This window comes from Astatotilapia calliptera, chromosome 5 (assembly GCF_964374335.1).
Source record: "Astatotilapia calliptera chromosome 5, fAstCal68.1, whole genome shotgun sequence".
Lineage (NCBI taxonomy): Eukaryota > Metazoa > Chordata > Actinopteri > Cichliformes > Cichlidae > Astatotilapia > Astatotilapia calliptera.
The window spans coordinates 8,298,285-8,317,624 of NC_137426.1; the positions used below are offsets into that span (position 1 = coordinate 8,298,285).

General features: G+C 39.5%; 1 protein-coding gene across 6 annotated transcripts in view; it reads right to left on the reverse strand.

Moving 5' to 3' along the window:
- The window catches only part of LOC113022045 (glutamate receptor, metabotropic 4), a 199,071-nt gene that overhangs the window by 10,578 nt on the left and 169,153 nt on the right, over window positions 1–19,340 (reverse strand). For all 6 annotated transcript variants that reach the window (XR_003272395.2, XM_026167025.2, XM_026167028.2 and 3 more), the window contains exons 8-9: window positions 10,561–10,697; window positions 8,462–9,397 (exon numbers count right to left, since the gene is read on the reverse strand). Coding sequence is in view for 5 of the 6 variants with exons in the window: in XM_026167025.2 (XP_026022810.2) it covers window positions 8,462–9,397; window positions 10,561–10,697 (1,073 nt within the window). In the remaining variant the exon portion in view is untranslated. The remainder of the gene's footprint in view (window positions 1–8,461; window positions 9,398–10,560; window positions 10,698–19,340) is intronic.

The following is a 19,340-nucleotide window of genomic DNA, read 5'->3' on the forward strand; positions in this document are numbered from 1 at the left end:
AAAAGTAAAGAAAATTTCTTATATGGTGATAATAAGTCCAGTGAGCCACACCCAGCCTAAAGCAAGTAAATGTAGAGATAAAGCTCATAAACTGACATTTTAAATCAAAAAAGGAAGCTGCAAAATGTTTACGCACAGTGTAATGCACTCACACAAATACTATATGAAACTGAATACACTGCTTCGTGTAACAGCAGTTAGGCTGCCGTTGTATCTGCTGAATTTGCTCTTTAGTCTCAGATCCTCTGTTCCTCTAAAAAAAAAGAAGAAAAAAAATCATAACAGAAATGATAAGGTCATATTTAAATGTGGATTTCCTATTTACTCCTACACAGCTCAACTTCTGTCAAGCCAGAGAACAAGCAAATGCAGCATTAACTGAGCAACAATGGTAATGCATCCTAAATAAGCAAACGTAGCAAGCCAAAGTTTGTTAGATCGCCAGGCTAACACAAACTTAAAACATTAACAATCTGCTATACCCGTGACCTTTGAACTGAAGTCGTTACAGTTAATTAACATACAATACTTTTGCAGAAGAGGTAGAATGTAGAGTTTTTGTAAGAGAGGGCCTCTACATGGTTGTGAAAACACTGCATAATGAAGCTGTGTTGCCTTGGGCGTGAAGATGTATTAGACCATTAGATTTTTGTTTTTTTGTTGGTAACTCTGCAATTGATTTTCACATAAAAAATACACATGAAGATAACCAATAACGATAATCTACTTTCTTACAGTAATCATAGGAATTGTATTTCATTATTTTCATTCCAGCAGAAGTGATAAAGCAATTCCACACCCTGGCCTACGGTGAGTAGAGCAAAACTGAGTAAAAACATCTGTGATAACTCATAACATTAATTTGACAGCTAATAAACATGAACAGACTGCATTTTCAAGTCAACCCAAGAGAGTCTCTGAGGCAGGATGCAAACAATCAAATTTATTTAAACTTGCATAATTCCCTCACTATATTAAGGTACTTTTTTTTTCTCAGCATGCTATGGAAGTACTGAGCAGAGGAGTTTGCTGCATAAGAATTCACTATAATTGCACTCTAATTAAGCCAATAAACAAATAGAACCCTTAGGGGACACAATAATATAGCTTCATGGCAGATTGTCATTTATAAAGATCACAATTCTTTGGCCTTGATTAGCTTCACGGCCTATCCACCCATTATCAAAGCACCCAGAGGTCAACAGAGGGCTGCAGTGCTTTAGGCCTAATGAAAGCAACAACTGCTCTCTGAAGTCCAAGATGTTGCTTAGCTTCCTCTGCTTCGTAGCATCAATCTTCATTATTTATTACAGAGCCTCAGGGGCATTACTGTGAATAACGCTGTTTATCTTACGACTGAGAAAAGACAAAGGGAGAAATGGGAAGGAACATGGAATGGGTGGTAACAGGTAGCAGGTATGAACACAGATTACACTGTGTAACACAAAAAAATAACAAAAAACCCCACTCCTGACTCTGGTCTGGTTGAACTGAAACTCCCACTTCTTTGTCTGACTACCACTTTAACAGCAGTTTTTTTGTTTTTTTGTCCTAACGGTGCCAATAGTGAGATGGAGACTTCATACAGAAATAAACAACCCCACTCAGTTAATCAGACGATTCATGCACTGTAATGGCAGGACCTCTTTGTGTGGGCTGATTGAATTTAAGCTGAGCCCATTGTGCTGTAGCCTCATTCCCATGCATGCTATTGTCTGCTGCCCCTCCTCCTGCCTATATCTTTGAGACAGCCGCTGATTTAGACAGTTTCTCCAGGTAAGTAGGTGTCACATCTATTCCTGAAGGTAGCATAAACACTCCATAGATAGACCAGATGTCCTCGTCTAAATGATAGAGAAAGCTTCCTATGGCATTCGTTGCATGTGTCTTGGCACCAGATGACAAATAAATGACGGTGCTTGTAATGCTGAGGCAGAGGCCTGCTGTAAACGGGTGATGAGTGCGTACACAGCTAGATAAGGTAAATCGAGACCCAAAAGAAGTGGAGCATTTAATTGCTCTGAAAGACTCGTCAATGTGGGCTGTGAAGATTTGTGCAGCCTGACATTTACAGTACAATGATTATGAGGTGTGTTTGCTTTGACATGTTAATTCCTTAAATAAGATCATTGTTTATATAACATCTCAGCAAATCAGTCACAGGCTTTATTTTAAAAAAATAAAACAAGAAGAAGAAAATCTGGCACAGCAAAACTAGCTAACTTTCCTGCTCAACCAACAAGTTTTCCAAAATGTAATGTGTGTTCAACAGGTGAGAAATTTTATTTGTCCACACTTCCTAAAATTGTTCTGAATCTGCTTAATGATCTAACTTCCTATATTTATTCCTGTTATCCCTTTCTTCATTTCTAAATATATATATATATATATATATATATTGTTAAAATGATGAGTGGTCATATTATACATGACCAAATTCATAACCAATGAGGAGTCTTTCTGCTGCTGGTTCTGTGCAGTATGATGCCAATGAGAGCGTGTATCCTTAGGACAGTCATCTCAGGTACACAGCTGCTGTTCAGATCTTCTATTTATGAGGAGCAGTAAATAAGAGCAAAGTTGGCTGTAAGTGAGAGTAAGAAAAAGGCTCAAGCTGCTTGCTTTAGGCAATGGAGAAACTGTGTACACCAACATTCCATGTAGATAAAGATTATTTTGAACCATCAAACTACCCTAACAGAGTAAAAATATGGAGTTAGAAATGGGCATAACAAGTTTCCTTTAAGGTCTTATTGGCTTTGAGCACATTCATCAGAAACAGTGACATGTAAATGGCAACTATGTCACTGTTTTCATGGTAACAGAAGAGCACCATTGGGGGCATATCCTGTCCGTTTCTCTGCGCTTCAGCTTTTCAGTTTAACTCAAGCCACCTGTAAAGGCTCTGACCACTCTGCAGTGGTAGAGTGCTGTTACAGATCATCTAGAGTTGAGGTAATGGTGGATATTTGTTTGCCCCGATGAGGCAAATTGCACTAAGTGCACTAAGACTTGGAAGATAGTCAACAATCTTATGATGGCTAGAAGTGCAATCAAGCCCATGACCATCCCTACATTTGGAATTTTAGAGTATTTAGGGTGTCAATTTAAATAGAATAGAGGACCAACACTGCAAGTGTACAAGAACAAGATGATTATTCTTTTTTTCTTTTTTTTTTGCTGAGTTTTGTGCACAAAAATATTCCCGAGATTTTCAAGCAGTCTTCATTCAGACTGTGTGCTGTGTACAAACTGTGGAGTGGTTTTCTTGGAGAGTACATGGCAACAGAATCGAAAAAAAACATTCTCAAGGACAGAACTTTAATTGGGGGGGAAAAAACCCTTTACTCCAAGTCAGTGTAAAGTAGGAGGTCATTGAACAAAATACTCTCCATCATGGACTATCCATCCTAACTCTCTGCAGTACACACTACAAAGACAGAAGAAGGCATTTTCCAACATGCTCATTTAGGCCCTATGTCACAGAAAATCATCAGCTCTGACAATTTTGCTGCTATTGCAGTGATATTACTGTTCTGACTGACTGTTACTGACTATTTTGAAAAAAATCATCATGGTTCTGATATTATTATTGTTGTTGTTGTTGTTGTTGTTGTTGTTGTTATTGTTATTATTAATAGCCTTAAATTTAGCTAGAAGTCCTGTATACAGCAAATTTGAACAAGAGAATTTCAACTACATGCATATCTGTATTCAGCATGTTTGGGATTCACACCGAATGCGATAGACGCGACCAAAAAGCGCCAGACGCCCCTAGCTGGTCACGTGCACATTCGCACCTCGACGCAACACCAACGCGAATTGGCTGCACTTCAAAACATGCAATTTTCACGCACATGAAGCGGAAATGTGGAAGGAAATAGTGCCAGATGGCAGCTGTCGATCTAGCCTTTGAAGAGAGAGTCTCTCTTCTCTATTTACTGTGGAGAGCAGAACAGCGGCATGAAGGACATCCTCGCTGTACCTGGGTCCATCAGGTCCTCTAGAAACGTGAGCAGTTTGGTGAGTTTCACCACTTGCTCCAGGAGCTGCGTCTGCATGACGGACGCTTTCAGCGGTACCACCATCTTTCCCTCGCCCAGTTTGAGGAGCTGCTGTTGAGCGTCAGTCCAAGCATCGCCCACCTAAACACCTGTCCGTCTGCCTGCGGTTAGTAAAAGTGTTTAAAACGGCAGTCCTTTATCGATACCTGTGCTAATATAAGCTCATTTGAAGTCCCAGTGACTTCCCCACAACGGCTCTTTTAAGAGCCACCCACAAACCTCTAAAGAGCGTTCCTGCCTTTTCTTCTTTAAAAATTTCCTTAATAAATTACTTTGCATGTATACCTGATGCTCTGGTCGCGTCTATCGCGTTCAGTGTGAACGCACCGTAAAAATAATTTAGGGTGTCATTTGTCTTCAAGGTATTGGTATATCTCTGGCTACATCCACACTAATCAATCAATCAATCAAGGCTTTATTCGCTACGTGCAGGTTGCCCTGCAGTGAAATAGGACCCCCCCCCCCCCGACCTTACACACACAACACTGACATCACATGGGGATAAAGGTCGGAGATCGGTAGCATTACAGAAAAAAAACACAGAAATATTCACTACAATGGGAAAGTACAAGAGGAAAAAAAGAGACCTCTACTCATGCTGGGCTCCTGGGAGGACAGCATGAGAGCAGGGAACAAAAAAACTCCTCTGCACAAAAAAAGCACATAAATGTCCACAGCACAACATTATGGAACACGTGACAAGCCACAGGGTCGGGTGGGTGGTGAGGAGTAATCCGAAGCAAACACAGCAGCCATCCTAATAGGTTTTCGTTTGAAAACGCATCATTTTCTCTCCGTTTTGACCTTCCGTCCACACTGAGATGGCGCTTTCCCTCACGGAAAACGCAGTGTTTTGAAACACTCTCGAAAACACATACATTTGAAAACGGTGCTTTTGCGTTGCATTGTGGACAGCAAAAACTGAGACTTTTTGAAAACGATGACACATTTTAGTCATGTGATGCAATTCCAGTGACCAGTTAAATTAAGATAGCAGAGGGCATTATACAGCGGTTGCTTTGTTTGCTCTCAAATTTTCTGTACGTTTTTGTCCATGACAGGTTAAACCACAATAAATAGCGATAGCATACACGTGGTGTGTGTGTAGTTGTCTGTCTCTTAAAACGCCAGTGATTTTCCTACAGTTTGAAATGTCATGCAATCTTGTGAATTTCATGAGTCCAGCAACTAACCACTCTTACTAGATTGTATCATGTCATCTCAACAAGAACAAATTAAGTTGTTGAATTTCATACAGATCCTACATGATTTAATTACGTTCAACCTAGAAACATGAAATTATTTTTGTTCAAATTACAAGTTAGACTTTTGTAAATGTAATAACCAGTCGAGAATGAAGAAGTCACTTCGATGAGTGACGAAACGTTTCTCCCACAAAGCGCTACGTCCAGATGAATAGAATCAACTTTTGGAGCTACACGCAAGATGCTTACATAAATCCAAGAGATGCCCAATCCCTTTCCCCCCCCACTGTGTAAATGCTTCAGATAGCTTTTCTTCAAATTCTTAATTCTCACTGGCTTTTGTAACTTCGTACTCTTTTGGTACTCGCAGCAACAACTCCACCTCATCGTTAGTCCGTTTAAAAAACTTGGTGCTTTTCCTCAACATTTTGCCACGACGTTTCAAAGGGCCGGAAAGTAAATAAACAACAGACAGAAATGAGGCAGATCGAATCGTCTTGCGTTTCACGCATGTGCAGTATTGGAACATAAGCGGTTTTGGCCGTTTCAGTGTGGACTGACAACTCTGTGAAAACGACTGAAAACGATAGTGTGGACACGAGGCGTTTCCAGACGAAAACGCCTTTTCAAATCTATCCAGGCTAATGAGGATGTAGCCTTCGTTACGAGAAACCAATGTTTCCATGTTCTGTGGACATTCATCTGCTTTGACCTCTGCCTTCTTAAGACTTTTATGTATTTTTCTACAGCAATATCTTAATACGGGCTCTTGCTCTCAAGGGACAAAACTCATTCTGATTCATTAAGTTACATCCGATCTTTGTTCCCATTATTTCTAAATGCTTGGTAAAAAAAACAAAAAAAGAAACCAAAAAAACATTTGCAGTAGCAGTATGCTGTGTGGTCTGACAAAGCTACAAACCATATTGGAGAGTAACTTAAATTAAGTTTTTCAGACTCAACACTCAACAGCCCTTTTGGGTTATATATTAAATATGATTATTCTCTCTCAAATGAGGAAAGAAAAAAATGTAGGACATTTCCCTGAAGCTAAACTTCCATTTTGTGTTCCATTTTGTGCTTTACCTTAACATAGCTCAGGGCCAAAGTAAAAGTTTTCTAAATGATAAAAGTAAAACTGTCCTCCAGCCATAGTGTGTACAGTTTTCCACAGGAAATAATAATTAATAAGTGACTCATGTAATTTAGATCAAGAAAAGTGTTTTATATTAAGACTGGGTGAAAAAAGTTTTCAGGGTTTGTAAATTAAATTCATCTGAGGTAAGGAACAAAAAGTAGGACTTCACATACCCTTCAAAGATTTTTTTTTTCACTTCTATTTTACTATTCAAAGCCAGGCTAGCTAATGGATTACCTCATCCTCTAAAAAAGCTGTTCAATCTCTCTGTGATTGTATAATTCTCTTTCATCTTCAGAGAGAGGAGATGGAATGATTAAACAAAGAACTCGCTGATCTCCGCGGCTGGTGTTGACATGCGACTTCAGATGTGCAACACTCACATTAAAAAATAATGTGGGCTTTGCACTTGGACCAATTCTTCTTTACTATGTATGCTACGTGTATGATAATGAAAAATGTATAGTGACGAGAGCTGATGGTTGTTTTTCCCCTCTGACTATATTGAGGAAATGTAACATTAATCAAGCAATATGTGTGAAACTCAACTGGTCTCTCAGTTTTCAGCATCTAAATGCTGTTGTCTGCACTTTTTCTGTTCATGCTAGTTAACATTTGGGGTAAGAGAAAGCCTGTAGCTTGGACTTCATAGTATTAATGCAACATGCAGCATATGAAAATAAGTCATTGTACTGCCAATCACATAATGCATAAATATAATACAATTGGCTACAGTCATATGCAGATTTTCTGCAATGCCGCAAACTACAGAAATTGGGAGGGGGCGGGGTGTGCTCTGAACCACAATACACACTTTTCTTCCCACCAAGCTAACTATCACAGCCAGTTTCCAGGCCAGCATTTTGATGTATTGTTTTGTTTAATCCCAAATGGAAGAAGGTAAGGATTAATTTGTTGCATCTGTCAGACCCATGCTGGCACTGCTGATAGTGTCCGTGCCAGTTTTAGGGCTTTTTTGTTTTTTTGTCTCACCACTGCCCTCTCTTGTAGCCATCAAGCCCCTTTTGTTACACTGCCAAAACACCTCTTTCAACTGCATCAACACATTGCTATTGTGTCATTGTTGTACCCCTTTGGCTTTGTCCCCAGACTTTCTCCTCTGAATGTGAGGTCCAAGCCCAACCTTCATTTCCATGTCCCATTTGGATCCCTCTTGACCTCAGTGCTCCTGCTGAACACAGTCCAGGTCTATGGTTCAAGAGGTCGGGCACATTGATTTGACATGGGAATAAGAGTGTGAGCTTGTGTTTATGTAAACAGCTCATGGTTCCCTAATGCACTGTGGCATACAGCTGTCACATATATGTGAGTCACAGGCTTGTGAGTTGCCTTCAGAGTTATTACAGAAACATTTACATTACTTTATGTGTACACGTTGCAGATTCTGTATTCACAAGCATCCTCTTTTTAAGTTCTTGGTTTTTATAATTACTGGTACTTCACAAAATGTTTAAAAATTACAGAACAGCAGTAAGGAAAACTGAGTAGAACCATAATTTAGCCTTTTCATTATATTAAGTATATAATTAGATACATATTTAACATTCAAACAGCACTTTAATTCAGCAGACTTGGTGGATCTAATTATAAATGCTTAATACTGCAGGAAGGCTTAACCCAATGGTCACCCCACCGCCCACAAGAGGTTGAATAACTGGATAGAGCAGCAGAGAAAATCTTTTCTATAATCTTTGTTTCATGTCTTTCTTGATAATTGCGATATTCTAATAAACCAAGATAAAGACAATTGTTAAAGGAAACTAGGGAAACCAGGTAATACTGGTTGAAGTCAGTCTGTAAACCCGCTATGGGTTTGTTATGATAAGACTACTTCTGCTTTACATGGTCACCAGCGTACAATTATTTGTGAGGTTATTTTTGTCTTCTAAGTAAATGTCAAGAAATATGAATGCCAAAAGCCACGCTAATAGGTGTTAAAGATAGTTTTGTGTAGCTGCATGTCTAAGCATTTCTTAAAAGAAACTGACAGGCAAAAAATACAAATTGCACTCCAGTATTAGTTGTAAGCTTACCTTTTCTGTTGATTGTGATGTGCCAAAGAAGATTGGGATGAATGCTAGCCAAATAATGCAGGTGGTGTACATAGTAAAACCAATTGGTTTGGCCTCATTGAAGGTCTCCGGCACCCCTCTGGTTTTAATGGCATACACTGTGCAAGTGACCATGAGCAGCATACTATAGCCAAGCAGGCAGATGAGGGACAGGTCAGAGATGTCACACTTGAGCACACCACGAGCCATCGCTGGGTTAGAGGTTCTCTGGTCCTCATAGTCAATAATAGCTTTGGAGGGATCCACAACAAACCAGATGCACACCCCGACCAGCTGCACCGAGGCTAGGGTGAACGTGATGACTAGCTGTGAGGCTGGAGAAATGAACTTTGGCGCGCTCACAGACATACTACCCTGCTCGAAGATGCGGTAAATACGATTGGTTTTGGTAAGCAGAGCAGCATAACTAATGCTCATCCCCAGACCCAAGAAGATCCGACGAAGGGAGCAGATTACGACATCAGGGGCAGAGATCATCAGGAACGTTGTGGCATAGCAGAGAAAAATGCCAGTTAGCAGGACATAGCTTAGCTCCCGGCCTGATGCTTTCACAATTGGAGTGTCATTGTAGCGAACGAATGTGACCACCACAAACAAAGTGGCCATGATGCCAATGACTGCAACAAACACAGGGATGACTGCCCACGGAGAGCTCCACTCCAGCTTAACAATGGGGATTGGAACGCAGCCTGTGTGATTCTCATTGGGCCTCAAATCAAAGTGACACATCTTACACGTGTAGGTGTCTGCCTGGTATTGATAGCCATCGCAGCGTTCGCAGTGCCAACAGCAAGGGATGCCCTTCACAATCTTCTTGCGCTCACCAGGGCGACAGGCCTGGCTGCAGATTGAGGAAGGGATCTGACGGACACCACCGGGCCACTGCATTGAACGAACCTATGAGGGAGGCAGAGGAATGTGGAAAGGGATGAATGGACAGATAGAGAGAGAGAAGAAACATCTGAGAAAAGATTTTTAGTGTACAAAGCTCACTGAATTGCATACAGCTGAGATAGGTACAAAAGGGTGCTTTATTGATCCAAAATGGTCATCAGAAGCTCTGGAAGCCAAGGAGAATTCGTGTTTTTGGTTCTCTGTATTTATTTGGGTGAGAAGTTGAAAAAAGGCAAACTATTCAAGTATTCCTCATACATTCAGCAAAATCTTTCAGTGGTAAGTCAACTTTTCTGAAGGGCAAGTCTGAGAGGAAAAGAGAAACGCAATGTTTGTCCTGCAGTGAACTAATGGCACAATTCCTGTATTTTTTTTTTTTTTGGCTTTGGCAATTTTTTGTGTTAAAAATTAATCAATCAAAGTAGAAAGAGATGTCTCATTTCAAAATATTATTCCCCTTTGTGGATTTTACAGTTTCCTAAGCATACTTTGGAGGATAAATTAAATTCATCATTTGAAACAAGGTCTACTCCCTTTAATGTTATCGGTTTTATTTAATTGTGCCAGTTCATTCAAAGGCAGTAAATTTGTCTTTAAATGTGTATTTAATTGAGAACTCAAATAACACTAATTAAATACTGCTGGCACATTTTACAGTAGGTGCCTACAAATACCTTACCTTTCTTTTTTTCTTTCAGCACATGTTGTTGAAAGAGGTGAAGAAGACAAAGCTCCCCTCAGCCGGCCTCATGTGTTCAATTGAACTCATTTGCCTGCCCAAGGCCCCCTCTTCATTTTGTGAAAACATAATTTGTTTGAGTCCTTTATGTAATTTACTGTTATAATACTGTTACTTCATCACACTGCCTGCCCACAGTATTGTTTTTGGAAGTCAGTGATGCCGTCTGCTGTCTGATATTAAATATGTCTGTCCGTAAGCTCCCGTGGCTTTCTTTTCATCACAGTCCATTCTGTTAATCATTTAAAGTGCCCCCTGGATATTTACACCTTTGAAGATAGAACTGAGCACTGTGAAATGGTTTAGAGGGGTTAGAGATCTAACATGCAGCTGCAGAGCTGAAGTAACCTTTCGGAGGATTTTCATTGCAAACACTGACACAAACATAAGTTGTAGGGGACACAGAATAGAAAATGCCAGTGCTCACATTCAGATGGAGTTGATCCGCCCAGTGACCAATAATTTTGTACTCGGCTGTTCGGTTTCTGATCTGGTATTGGTAGATCTCATAGCGTCCAGGGGCATCTCCGTTTTCATTGAAGAGCACTGGGTTGCCAGCTATGCCTGAGTGAGAGAACAAAAATATTTATCATCATTATCTGTTTTTTTGTGTTCTGTGTGTGCTTTTTTACAATTTTTCAGTTCTTGTGCTCATGGGTGATTTTATAGTGTACAATAATTCATCAATATGTGGAAAGTAAGGGTGTGGAGGAGGTGGAGATCCATCAAAGACCAGCAAAGTTCTGAATGAACCATCCAGTCTTGGATTACTGACCACATTTTCACTGAGTTCAGTAACTGAAAGCAATGGTGACTTCTGTTTTTAGCTTTTGGCTAGTTGACAGTTGCTTCCACTACATTTCTACTTGGCTGTAGGTGGGATTAAGTGTAAATACATAACGATCCTGCACATGTAGCTACCAGAGAATGGAAATTGAGACAAATGTTATTTTTCCATTGTAGTTTGCACTGGCTAAAAGTGGTAGGACAGATATGTCAACATGCAAACTTCTTAAACACAACAAAACAGAATCTGAAAGAACCAAGTAAAGTGAAGACAGCAGTGTGTGTTTATCAGAGTTCTCATCTTAAACATAATCAAATTTTCCACTTTCCTAAGCTTATCGATCTTGGCAATTAAACCCATATATGGTAGAATAAATAAAAAATACATAGGAATCTGACAATTAATTAGAATTTTCATGGTTCTCTTTTATCACTTTGTTTTGTTTCTGTGGGTTTTTTTTTTTTAAGAAAAATCCATTATCAGTGCATCTCACTGCACACAAGAAACCTTAAGAGCCTGCCTTCTTCTTACAGCAAACTGGCTGTAAACAGTTGGAGTTGAGCAGGAAGTTCAGAGATAGAGTACTGACCGCATTTTGTACTGATTTTTCTGTCAACTAAGGTGGGCTATAATTTATCTTTCCAATAATGACTCTAAATAATATTCCTGTGTTCCTGTTTTATGATATGTATGTTAATCACAGTATGGTATTCATAGAATGGTCTTCCTTGGCCAGAGAATGGCGTAAATGCTTCTTTTTATTTTATTTTATTTTAATTTAGGCCACTTGTGGTTTAACATTAAGTCTCCCAAAGACAATTAAAATCTCAGTTAAGACGAAAAAGGTAAACCTGGCCAATTGCTGCTGATGGATTTTCTGCTGATGAGAATTTTTTTTGTCCTTGCTCTTTGTTTCAATTCTGGGGAAGCGGCACTGTAATCCACATCTCGATGAGTCAGCCCTGTTGGATTAAGGCATTACTGTTTTACTCAGCCTTGTGACAATGCCGCCCACATCACAAAGCAGTTACTGATCATGGGAGGATTACAGTGACTTTATGAACCACAGAGGCAGTTTTTATATAAAAATATTAAGAACATCGCCAGTATTAGTAAGCTATGACATTTTTGTTCAGAGATTTTAATCATGCAAAGCTTGTTTTATTTTCACTAATGACCAGCGGAATTTCAAAAAGATTAAACCTATCTGCCTTCCAGTGTCATGGTTGTCTGCCTACGCTGTCATGGTTGAACACATAACCTCAAGCCAAAGCCTTAAAAGCTTGGATATAGACTATGAGATCAAGCGCTCCTATGGACACCTTCAGTGAAAGAGGAAAACGGACCATGAATGTCACTGGCAGCTTTAAGAGAATGATACGGCAATGCGTCTGATATAGTTGTATGTAAAGCCTTGTGGGCCTTTTGGTTATGCTTGCTTTGCAAATTAAATCCTTTCATAGACTGACTGATCTCTTATTGAGTCTCTGAGCAACTGTTAATCTTCTCTTTTATGCACATATACAAAAACAAAGCAGTTTTGCAGTGATTTTATTTATATATTATTTTCTAATAACATTTAAATGGACTATTCTTTATTTTTCTGTTGGGTCATTATAAATATAAAAACAATGATGTTGGTTTTAGTATGTATGTGGGACACACAATAGAGACAGGGTGCATTAAGCCCCAAATTCCTTGTGCTACATTGACTTTGAATAGCATGGAGCAATGTGGTTAGATGCACTAAAAGAGACATCAGCAAGAACAGTGTTTGTACAGTTGAATACTTTTGGATCTTGACAACTAAAGCATTTTCACACCATGTAACTTTTAATATTGGAAATCTGGAGAATTCAAGAAACTAATGCAAGGAGTCAAATGTGAGGAATATGAAGTCCAGCCAAAAACTAAGAGTAAGAAGCAGCTGGGTGCTAATCAAAGCAGTTGATTAACTGATCGTCAGCAAGTGTGACCAACTCTATAAAAGCTTCATAACAGTACAATTAGAAAAAGACTGAGCAAGTATTTCTTAATAAGAAGGAGAAAAAGGGGAAAAGTCTTTTCTCTATAAAGAACACAGCAGCACAGCTTAAATATGTAAAGCTGAACCTAATCAACCCATAAGACTTGTGAAGCAATGTCCTATAGACAGGTGGGTCCATAGTAGAGATGGTTGGCCTTAATGTACAGCACGCACTTGCTGAAAACCAAACACATATCAGAACAAACACTTCATGCTAGCTGTCAAGCACGGTGGTGATAATACAGGGTTGTTTTTGAGCCACAGGACCTGTGCACCTTGCAGTCACTAGGTCGACTGAACTCATCTATATGTGAAAATATTCCAGAGTCAAATGCGAGGTCATTTTTCTGACAGCTAAAGCTTATTGAAAAATGGGCCAAACAAAAGCGCAATGACTACAAGCACACAAGCAAATCTACAACAGGATGGGTGAAAAAGAAAAGAATCAAGGTGTTGACCCAGTCAAAAGCTCCCAATTCAACCTGACTGAAACGCTGTGGTGGGCCCTTGAGAAACATTTGTATAAACAAGTGCCTGCAAACCAAAATCAACTTAAGCAATGTTCTACAGATATTGTAAAGATGTTGTACAGTAATTTTACAGAGATTACTTATTGCTGATGAAGTTGGTTCCACAAGTTATTTAATCATGTGGTGTACTTTTCTTTTCAAATGACTATAAATGACCTTGCTATCACATGATATAACGCTAGCTTTCTAAATGCTAACTAGACATAGCTTTTCTAGAATAATGCAGTATGGGGGGCCAAATACTTTGGGACTAGAACAGGATATCAACAAAATTTAACAAAATATTGGCCACTTATTTTTCTATAATGAAACAAAATTAAAGAAAAATGGGGAAATACAATCTTAAGTGTGCAGGAAGGTAGTTTATTTTGCGGCACTATGGTCAGTTTTCAGTTGCAGCTAAGAAATTAGATTTCTCATCCCCTAAACTGCTTGTCTAAATAGTCAACTCTCAAGTCCAGGAAAGATTTATTTGCACAGAGGACTGTTCCATGGCTCCATTGTGCTGTGAACTGTAGCCTGGGGGTAGCACAAGTGTGTACCTCAGGCTGCTCGTTTGGGGTTAATGAGGTGCTAGTAATTATATGTAATATTTAATGATTTTGACCTCTTTCTGTCTTGCACTGTTGTGACAATCCCAAGTAAATGTATACATAAACTCTTTAATAATTGCCATGATATGATCATTAATCCAGCATGTGCTTGTTCTGCATCGATGCACAACCAGAACACCTCAGTGAATGACAACAACATGACAGCTGGTCATTAACTCTTAATGACCTGTACCCAGACACAATGTCAAATTTGGCATGGATCCACTTTCACTCTTTAAGCCATTCAGTCACAGGCATGACCTGTACATGATTGCTCAGTCATAGCATATACACGTTCACTATCTGCAAGTACTCTTAAACTGGCCCTAAAATGTTCTGAAAGCATGCAAGTGGTTGCTTTTAAAAACCCTATAATATGTGAAAATGTATATATTCAAATCACCACAACACATCTGGGTTTTGGATCTGCTAAGAGAGTGTAGATATTTTAAAACACTGCAAATTGTCACATAAAAGCCAGTATTTAAATATTACCCAACACAAACAAATGAAGGACAAGCAAAAAGCATCAGAGGAGTGAAAAAACAGTAATGTTAGAGCTAGCATGGTAAATTTAGCATAATGTGGAATCTCACAGCACTATTTTCATCAGTGCAACAGCAGCTATATCACACTAAACATTTTCTCTTTACAAAACAGAAACACAGCTTTCATTTAGTCTGTCTCTGCCTTATTTGGGAGCACCATAAAATATTGTCAATACAATCTGACGTGCAGCTGTTTTAAAAGCATGTAAAAGCATGAATATACCTTTTGAGCTTTCAGTGTGCTGCAAGTGTTGCTATTGTTGTATTGACTCATTTAATCTAGGCTCAGAAAGATGCAAAAAGACCCAAAAACACTCACTAGAATAGTAAGTGAATGAAAACAGTGCTTTCATATGGAATGATGAGAAGTGTTTTTGAATCCTACTTCAAAACTTTCACAATGAAAAGTCATCAGTGTAAAGCAACTTCAGAGATTCTCTTCACGAGCATAGTCTCTCCCTCTGTCTGTGTTTCCGAGCAACATCTGCCAGCTTTCCACTGCCACACCCCGCTGCTCTAAAACTGGTTTGTTCAGTTTATCGTCTTCTGCTGACTCAGCAGTTCTAGCCAGAAAAACACAAGTAAACACTGCACTTCCAATGCGCAACAAATTATTTAGGGCTGATGAAGAGACAAAATTGTGTTATGTGGCCATGTACTGACACTGCCTTACAAACAAGAACACAGAAAAGCCACTCTCGTCTGAAAAGCAGTTCAGCTATAGTACAACTAAGGTGCGTGCACAGGAACACTCTCAAAGGACTTTAAATGTGTTTCCATTGGCTGACAAAGCTCCACCGCACTCTCCATCTTTCCAGAGGAGAAACACAGTCTGACAGTAGCTCCTCATGCCTGGTTAGCTCTGACTACGAGCTCTTTGACGCTGTCCACACTACACTGAGTGGTGGTCAGTCATTCTCTGTGTTTCCACATTACCTGCAACACACCATAGCCACGAGGTCACACCTCCTACAGTCACCCTGAATACGATTTTAAAATGAGAGCGGTTCATCAAACGGTTACAAGCACTAGCATTAAAGAAGGCCTATTTCTGGTAGAATTAAAGTTGTTTCAAATAAAGATAAATAACAACCCCAGCTGGTATTTCAACATTTTCTTTACTGTTATAGCTTCTGTATTAGACACAGACTCTGTAAACAACAGGATGTACTGCTCATCTGAGGGGACAGAAGTTGATAGTAGAGAATGATAAATAGATCTTTTTTTAAGATAATGTCTGTTCCTATAAGATATGGGGGGATCTTTTGTCAATAACATGATTGAGTATGATGCCGAATACAAAAAAACCCCAGACATACTGCACATGCAAAAAAATATGTCAGTATAGAATTAGCTTTTGTGCTATGCAACAATGAAGATCTTGCACATCCTTGAGAAGAAAGAGAAGTGTGGAAAAATGGAAAAACCTGAGAGCGTGCCTTTATTCCACACTCATAACTGCTGTCCCTGGTGAGAAAGACAGTGGAAAGGCCACTGCTTTTCAGTCAGAGGTAGAACAAAAACACCTCCCCCTGATGTGATTGCAAGAGCCATGAAACACTGACAGGAAGCTCCATTCAACTGTGGCCCACTGAAGCCTCAACAACCATTAGATACATGCATTGCTGAAAAGGAGCAAGAAAAGGAAAGCTCTAAAGTGTCAAACAGTGGATAAAGATAGATTGAAGGTGTTTGATTCTTTCGCTTTGTGGGCTGCAGCTCCAGCTGCTACTGAATGAACCAATAATCAGCACTTGTGAAGTTGGTGATTTACAAAAGAGGAGACACAGTTACATCCCCAGATACATCTGTGTGGGAAAATACAAAAGAATAAAAGCTTTTTCGAGAAAGCACAGACGCCACAGACCAATAGAAATAAATGTTTTTTGACTTTTCTTTTAATATTTTCTAAAAGGTTATCTGTCATCAGCTACTGTGTCCCTTGTTGAGCCCATGACAGTCTGCTCAGATATTGATGCATTTATGTATTTTCCTGGCACATGAGGAGCAGGTTTAGTACATCTTTGTATTTAAAGGAACTTGTTGACCTTTACCAGTTTCAACATCTGTAATGTAAGACAGAGTGCATTTGAGCTGTGTATGGACTTAACTATGCAGGTCTGCAGAGGAAGAAATTAGAATTATTTTTAGAAGATATCTGCTGAAACTGCTTACAATAAACAGAAATGTGTAACAATAGATTCTTGCTGGCTCGGCCTCAAGAATGATTCATCACAACAAAAAATGACCTACTTTCACATACATTTCTGTCAATTTGTAGGAAGAAGCAGGACAACTGCTCAGTGTATTTACTGCTGAGTAACATGCTAATATCCCAACACAGAGATAAATATTATCTTTGAAGTTTTTGTACACTGGCCAGTAAGTACAGTCTCAGCTGTTGGGCTGTTTTATGTATCTGGACAAGTTCAATATACTACTGTGAGCTGATGCAATTAGATGAAGTGTAGCGTAACCTCAAGGCAACCCCTCTGGTCTGATGGTGTGAATATAGTCTCCCTGCTAAGAACAAAATTCAGCTCAAAAGTGCTTACTGCACAGGAGTTTTCTGTCCCTGCTCACAGGCTAAAACCCTGTTGAAACCAATTTTTACAGAGAGCATCTCTCAATCATTACTTTACAAACAGCCCAATTAAATAAATGTTTGAAATGATTGTGGATGCACTTATAATGCACACACATTACTAACATGCTATTCCATCATACAGTTCTTATATATTCAATATGTCAATTTTAATTCAATGTCTTGTTTCCCATGGTCGAAAATGTCATTTCTTGTAGGAGCATCCAAACATCAGCTCTAAAAGGGAGAAACAGAAGTTGCATTAAATTCAAGAGTGGTTGCCTTTGAACCTCCAGGCTTACTGGTCTATATACAGCATACGAAATTGGACACATCACTGTCTAGACAATGACATAAACATGATTTGTCTAGACAGAAACTATCAGAACCTGTTTGTCTGGGATGAAAAGAAAACTACAGAAGCTGTTTTACATCAGATCACGAGAACCACTTTCAACAACATACTGCATGTTGCGAGTTGTTTTTATCTAACATTATTGGATCCTGAGCAGCTCAGCTGGTGTGGAGCAGTGCTAAGGGCACCTGATTTACTACTAAGCCAGGAGATTGTAATCAGTACTTTACATCAATATATCATAAATAGGGTGAAAAGAGCTGAACTGATGCAAAAAATTGTGTTGAGGAATTATGTAATAAGATTTTAAAAAGGTTGCTCTTGTGCAAAACTCTTGAATCACTCCTCATTTCTTACTGTATTTCCCAGAGGAGAAGACCTTGTACTCCAGATATCAAGATATACTGTATTTAAGACAAAGACAGAGTGTCTACAATTCTAATGATCCTGAATTCTCTTAGGCAGGCTGCCTTGAAGTTGTCCTCAGGAATTGCCTGCCTTTTGTTCTCTTTCAACATGAACCCACACTGCTTCAACAATTCTGAGATCCGGGCTCTAGGGAGACTAATCCACGAGTGATAACGTCCATTGTATGTGTTATCTATCAAAGTATTGCATTGGCAGCGTGTTTTGAATCATTATTATGCTGAAAAAGGTTTCAAGCATAAACGTTGTGTAGATGGTGATATTCATGAAAACTTTGCTTGTAATTTTATTTATATTTGCATGGTAAATGGTCTGTATTTGTATAGCGCTTTTACCTGTCCCCCCTAGGGACCCCAAAGCGCTTTACACACCCAGTCATCCACCCATTCACACACTGGTAGAGGCAAGCTACAGTTGTAGCCACAGCTGCCCTGGGGTACACTGACAGAAGCGAGGCTGCCATATTGCGCCATCAGCCCTTCTGGCCAACACCAGTAGGCGGTAGGTGAAGTGTCTTGCCCAAGGACACAACGACCGAGACTGTCCGAGCCGGGGCTCGAACCGGCAACCTTCCGATTACAAGGCGAACTCCACACTCTTGAGCCACGATCGCCCAGATGTTCGAAATAGACAGATAAATGGTAAAAATGGTAAATGGCCTGTATTTATATAGTGCTTTACTAGTCCCTAAGGACCCCAAAGCACTTTACACATCCAGTCATCTACCCATTCACACACATTCACACACAGGTGATGGCAAGGTACACTGTAGCCACAGCCACCCTGGGGCACACTGACAGAGGCGAGGCTGCCGGACACTGGCGCCACCGGGCCCTCTGACCAGAAAAGCTATAGAAAATAGAAAAGTAGAAATAAATAGAAAAGTTTATCTAAAAATTTGGTCACTGCCAATCAAATTGCTTGGTGGATCAAAATCTGACCTGCATTTATCATTCCATTAATTTTGACAGGATCCCCAACACCATTTACTGAAATGCACTACCAAACCATGACAGAACCTTCACCATCTTCTATAGATAGCTGCAGACACTCAGTGATGTACCTCTCTCCTAACCTCGTACATATTGATAACGATTTAGTTTAAAAATATTACATTTGGATGCATCCCTCCATAAGACTTTTAGACATTGATTTCCAGTCCAGTTCTTGCGTGACTTGACATTCGTCAGCCTTTTCTCCCTGTTTCTCCTCCTTAAGAAAGCCTTCTTGATAGCCACTCTTCCACTAAGACCATTTCTGATTAGGCTTCGGTGAAAAAATAGATGGATCAACTCAAGGGCCAGATGCGTTTCTCAGGTCCTGTGTCACATCTTTGTTGGATTTTTTTCCCCAATTTG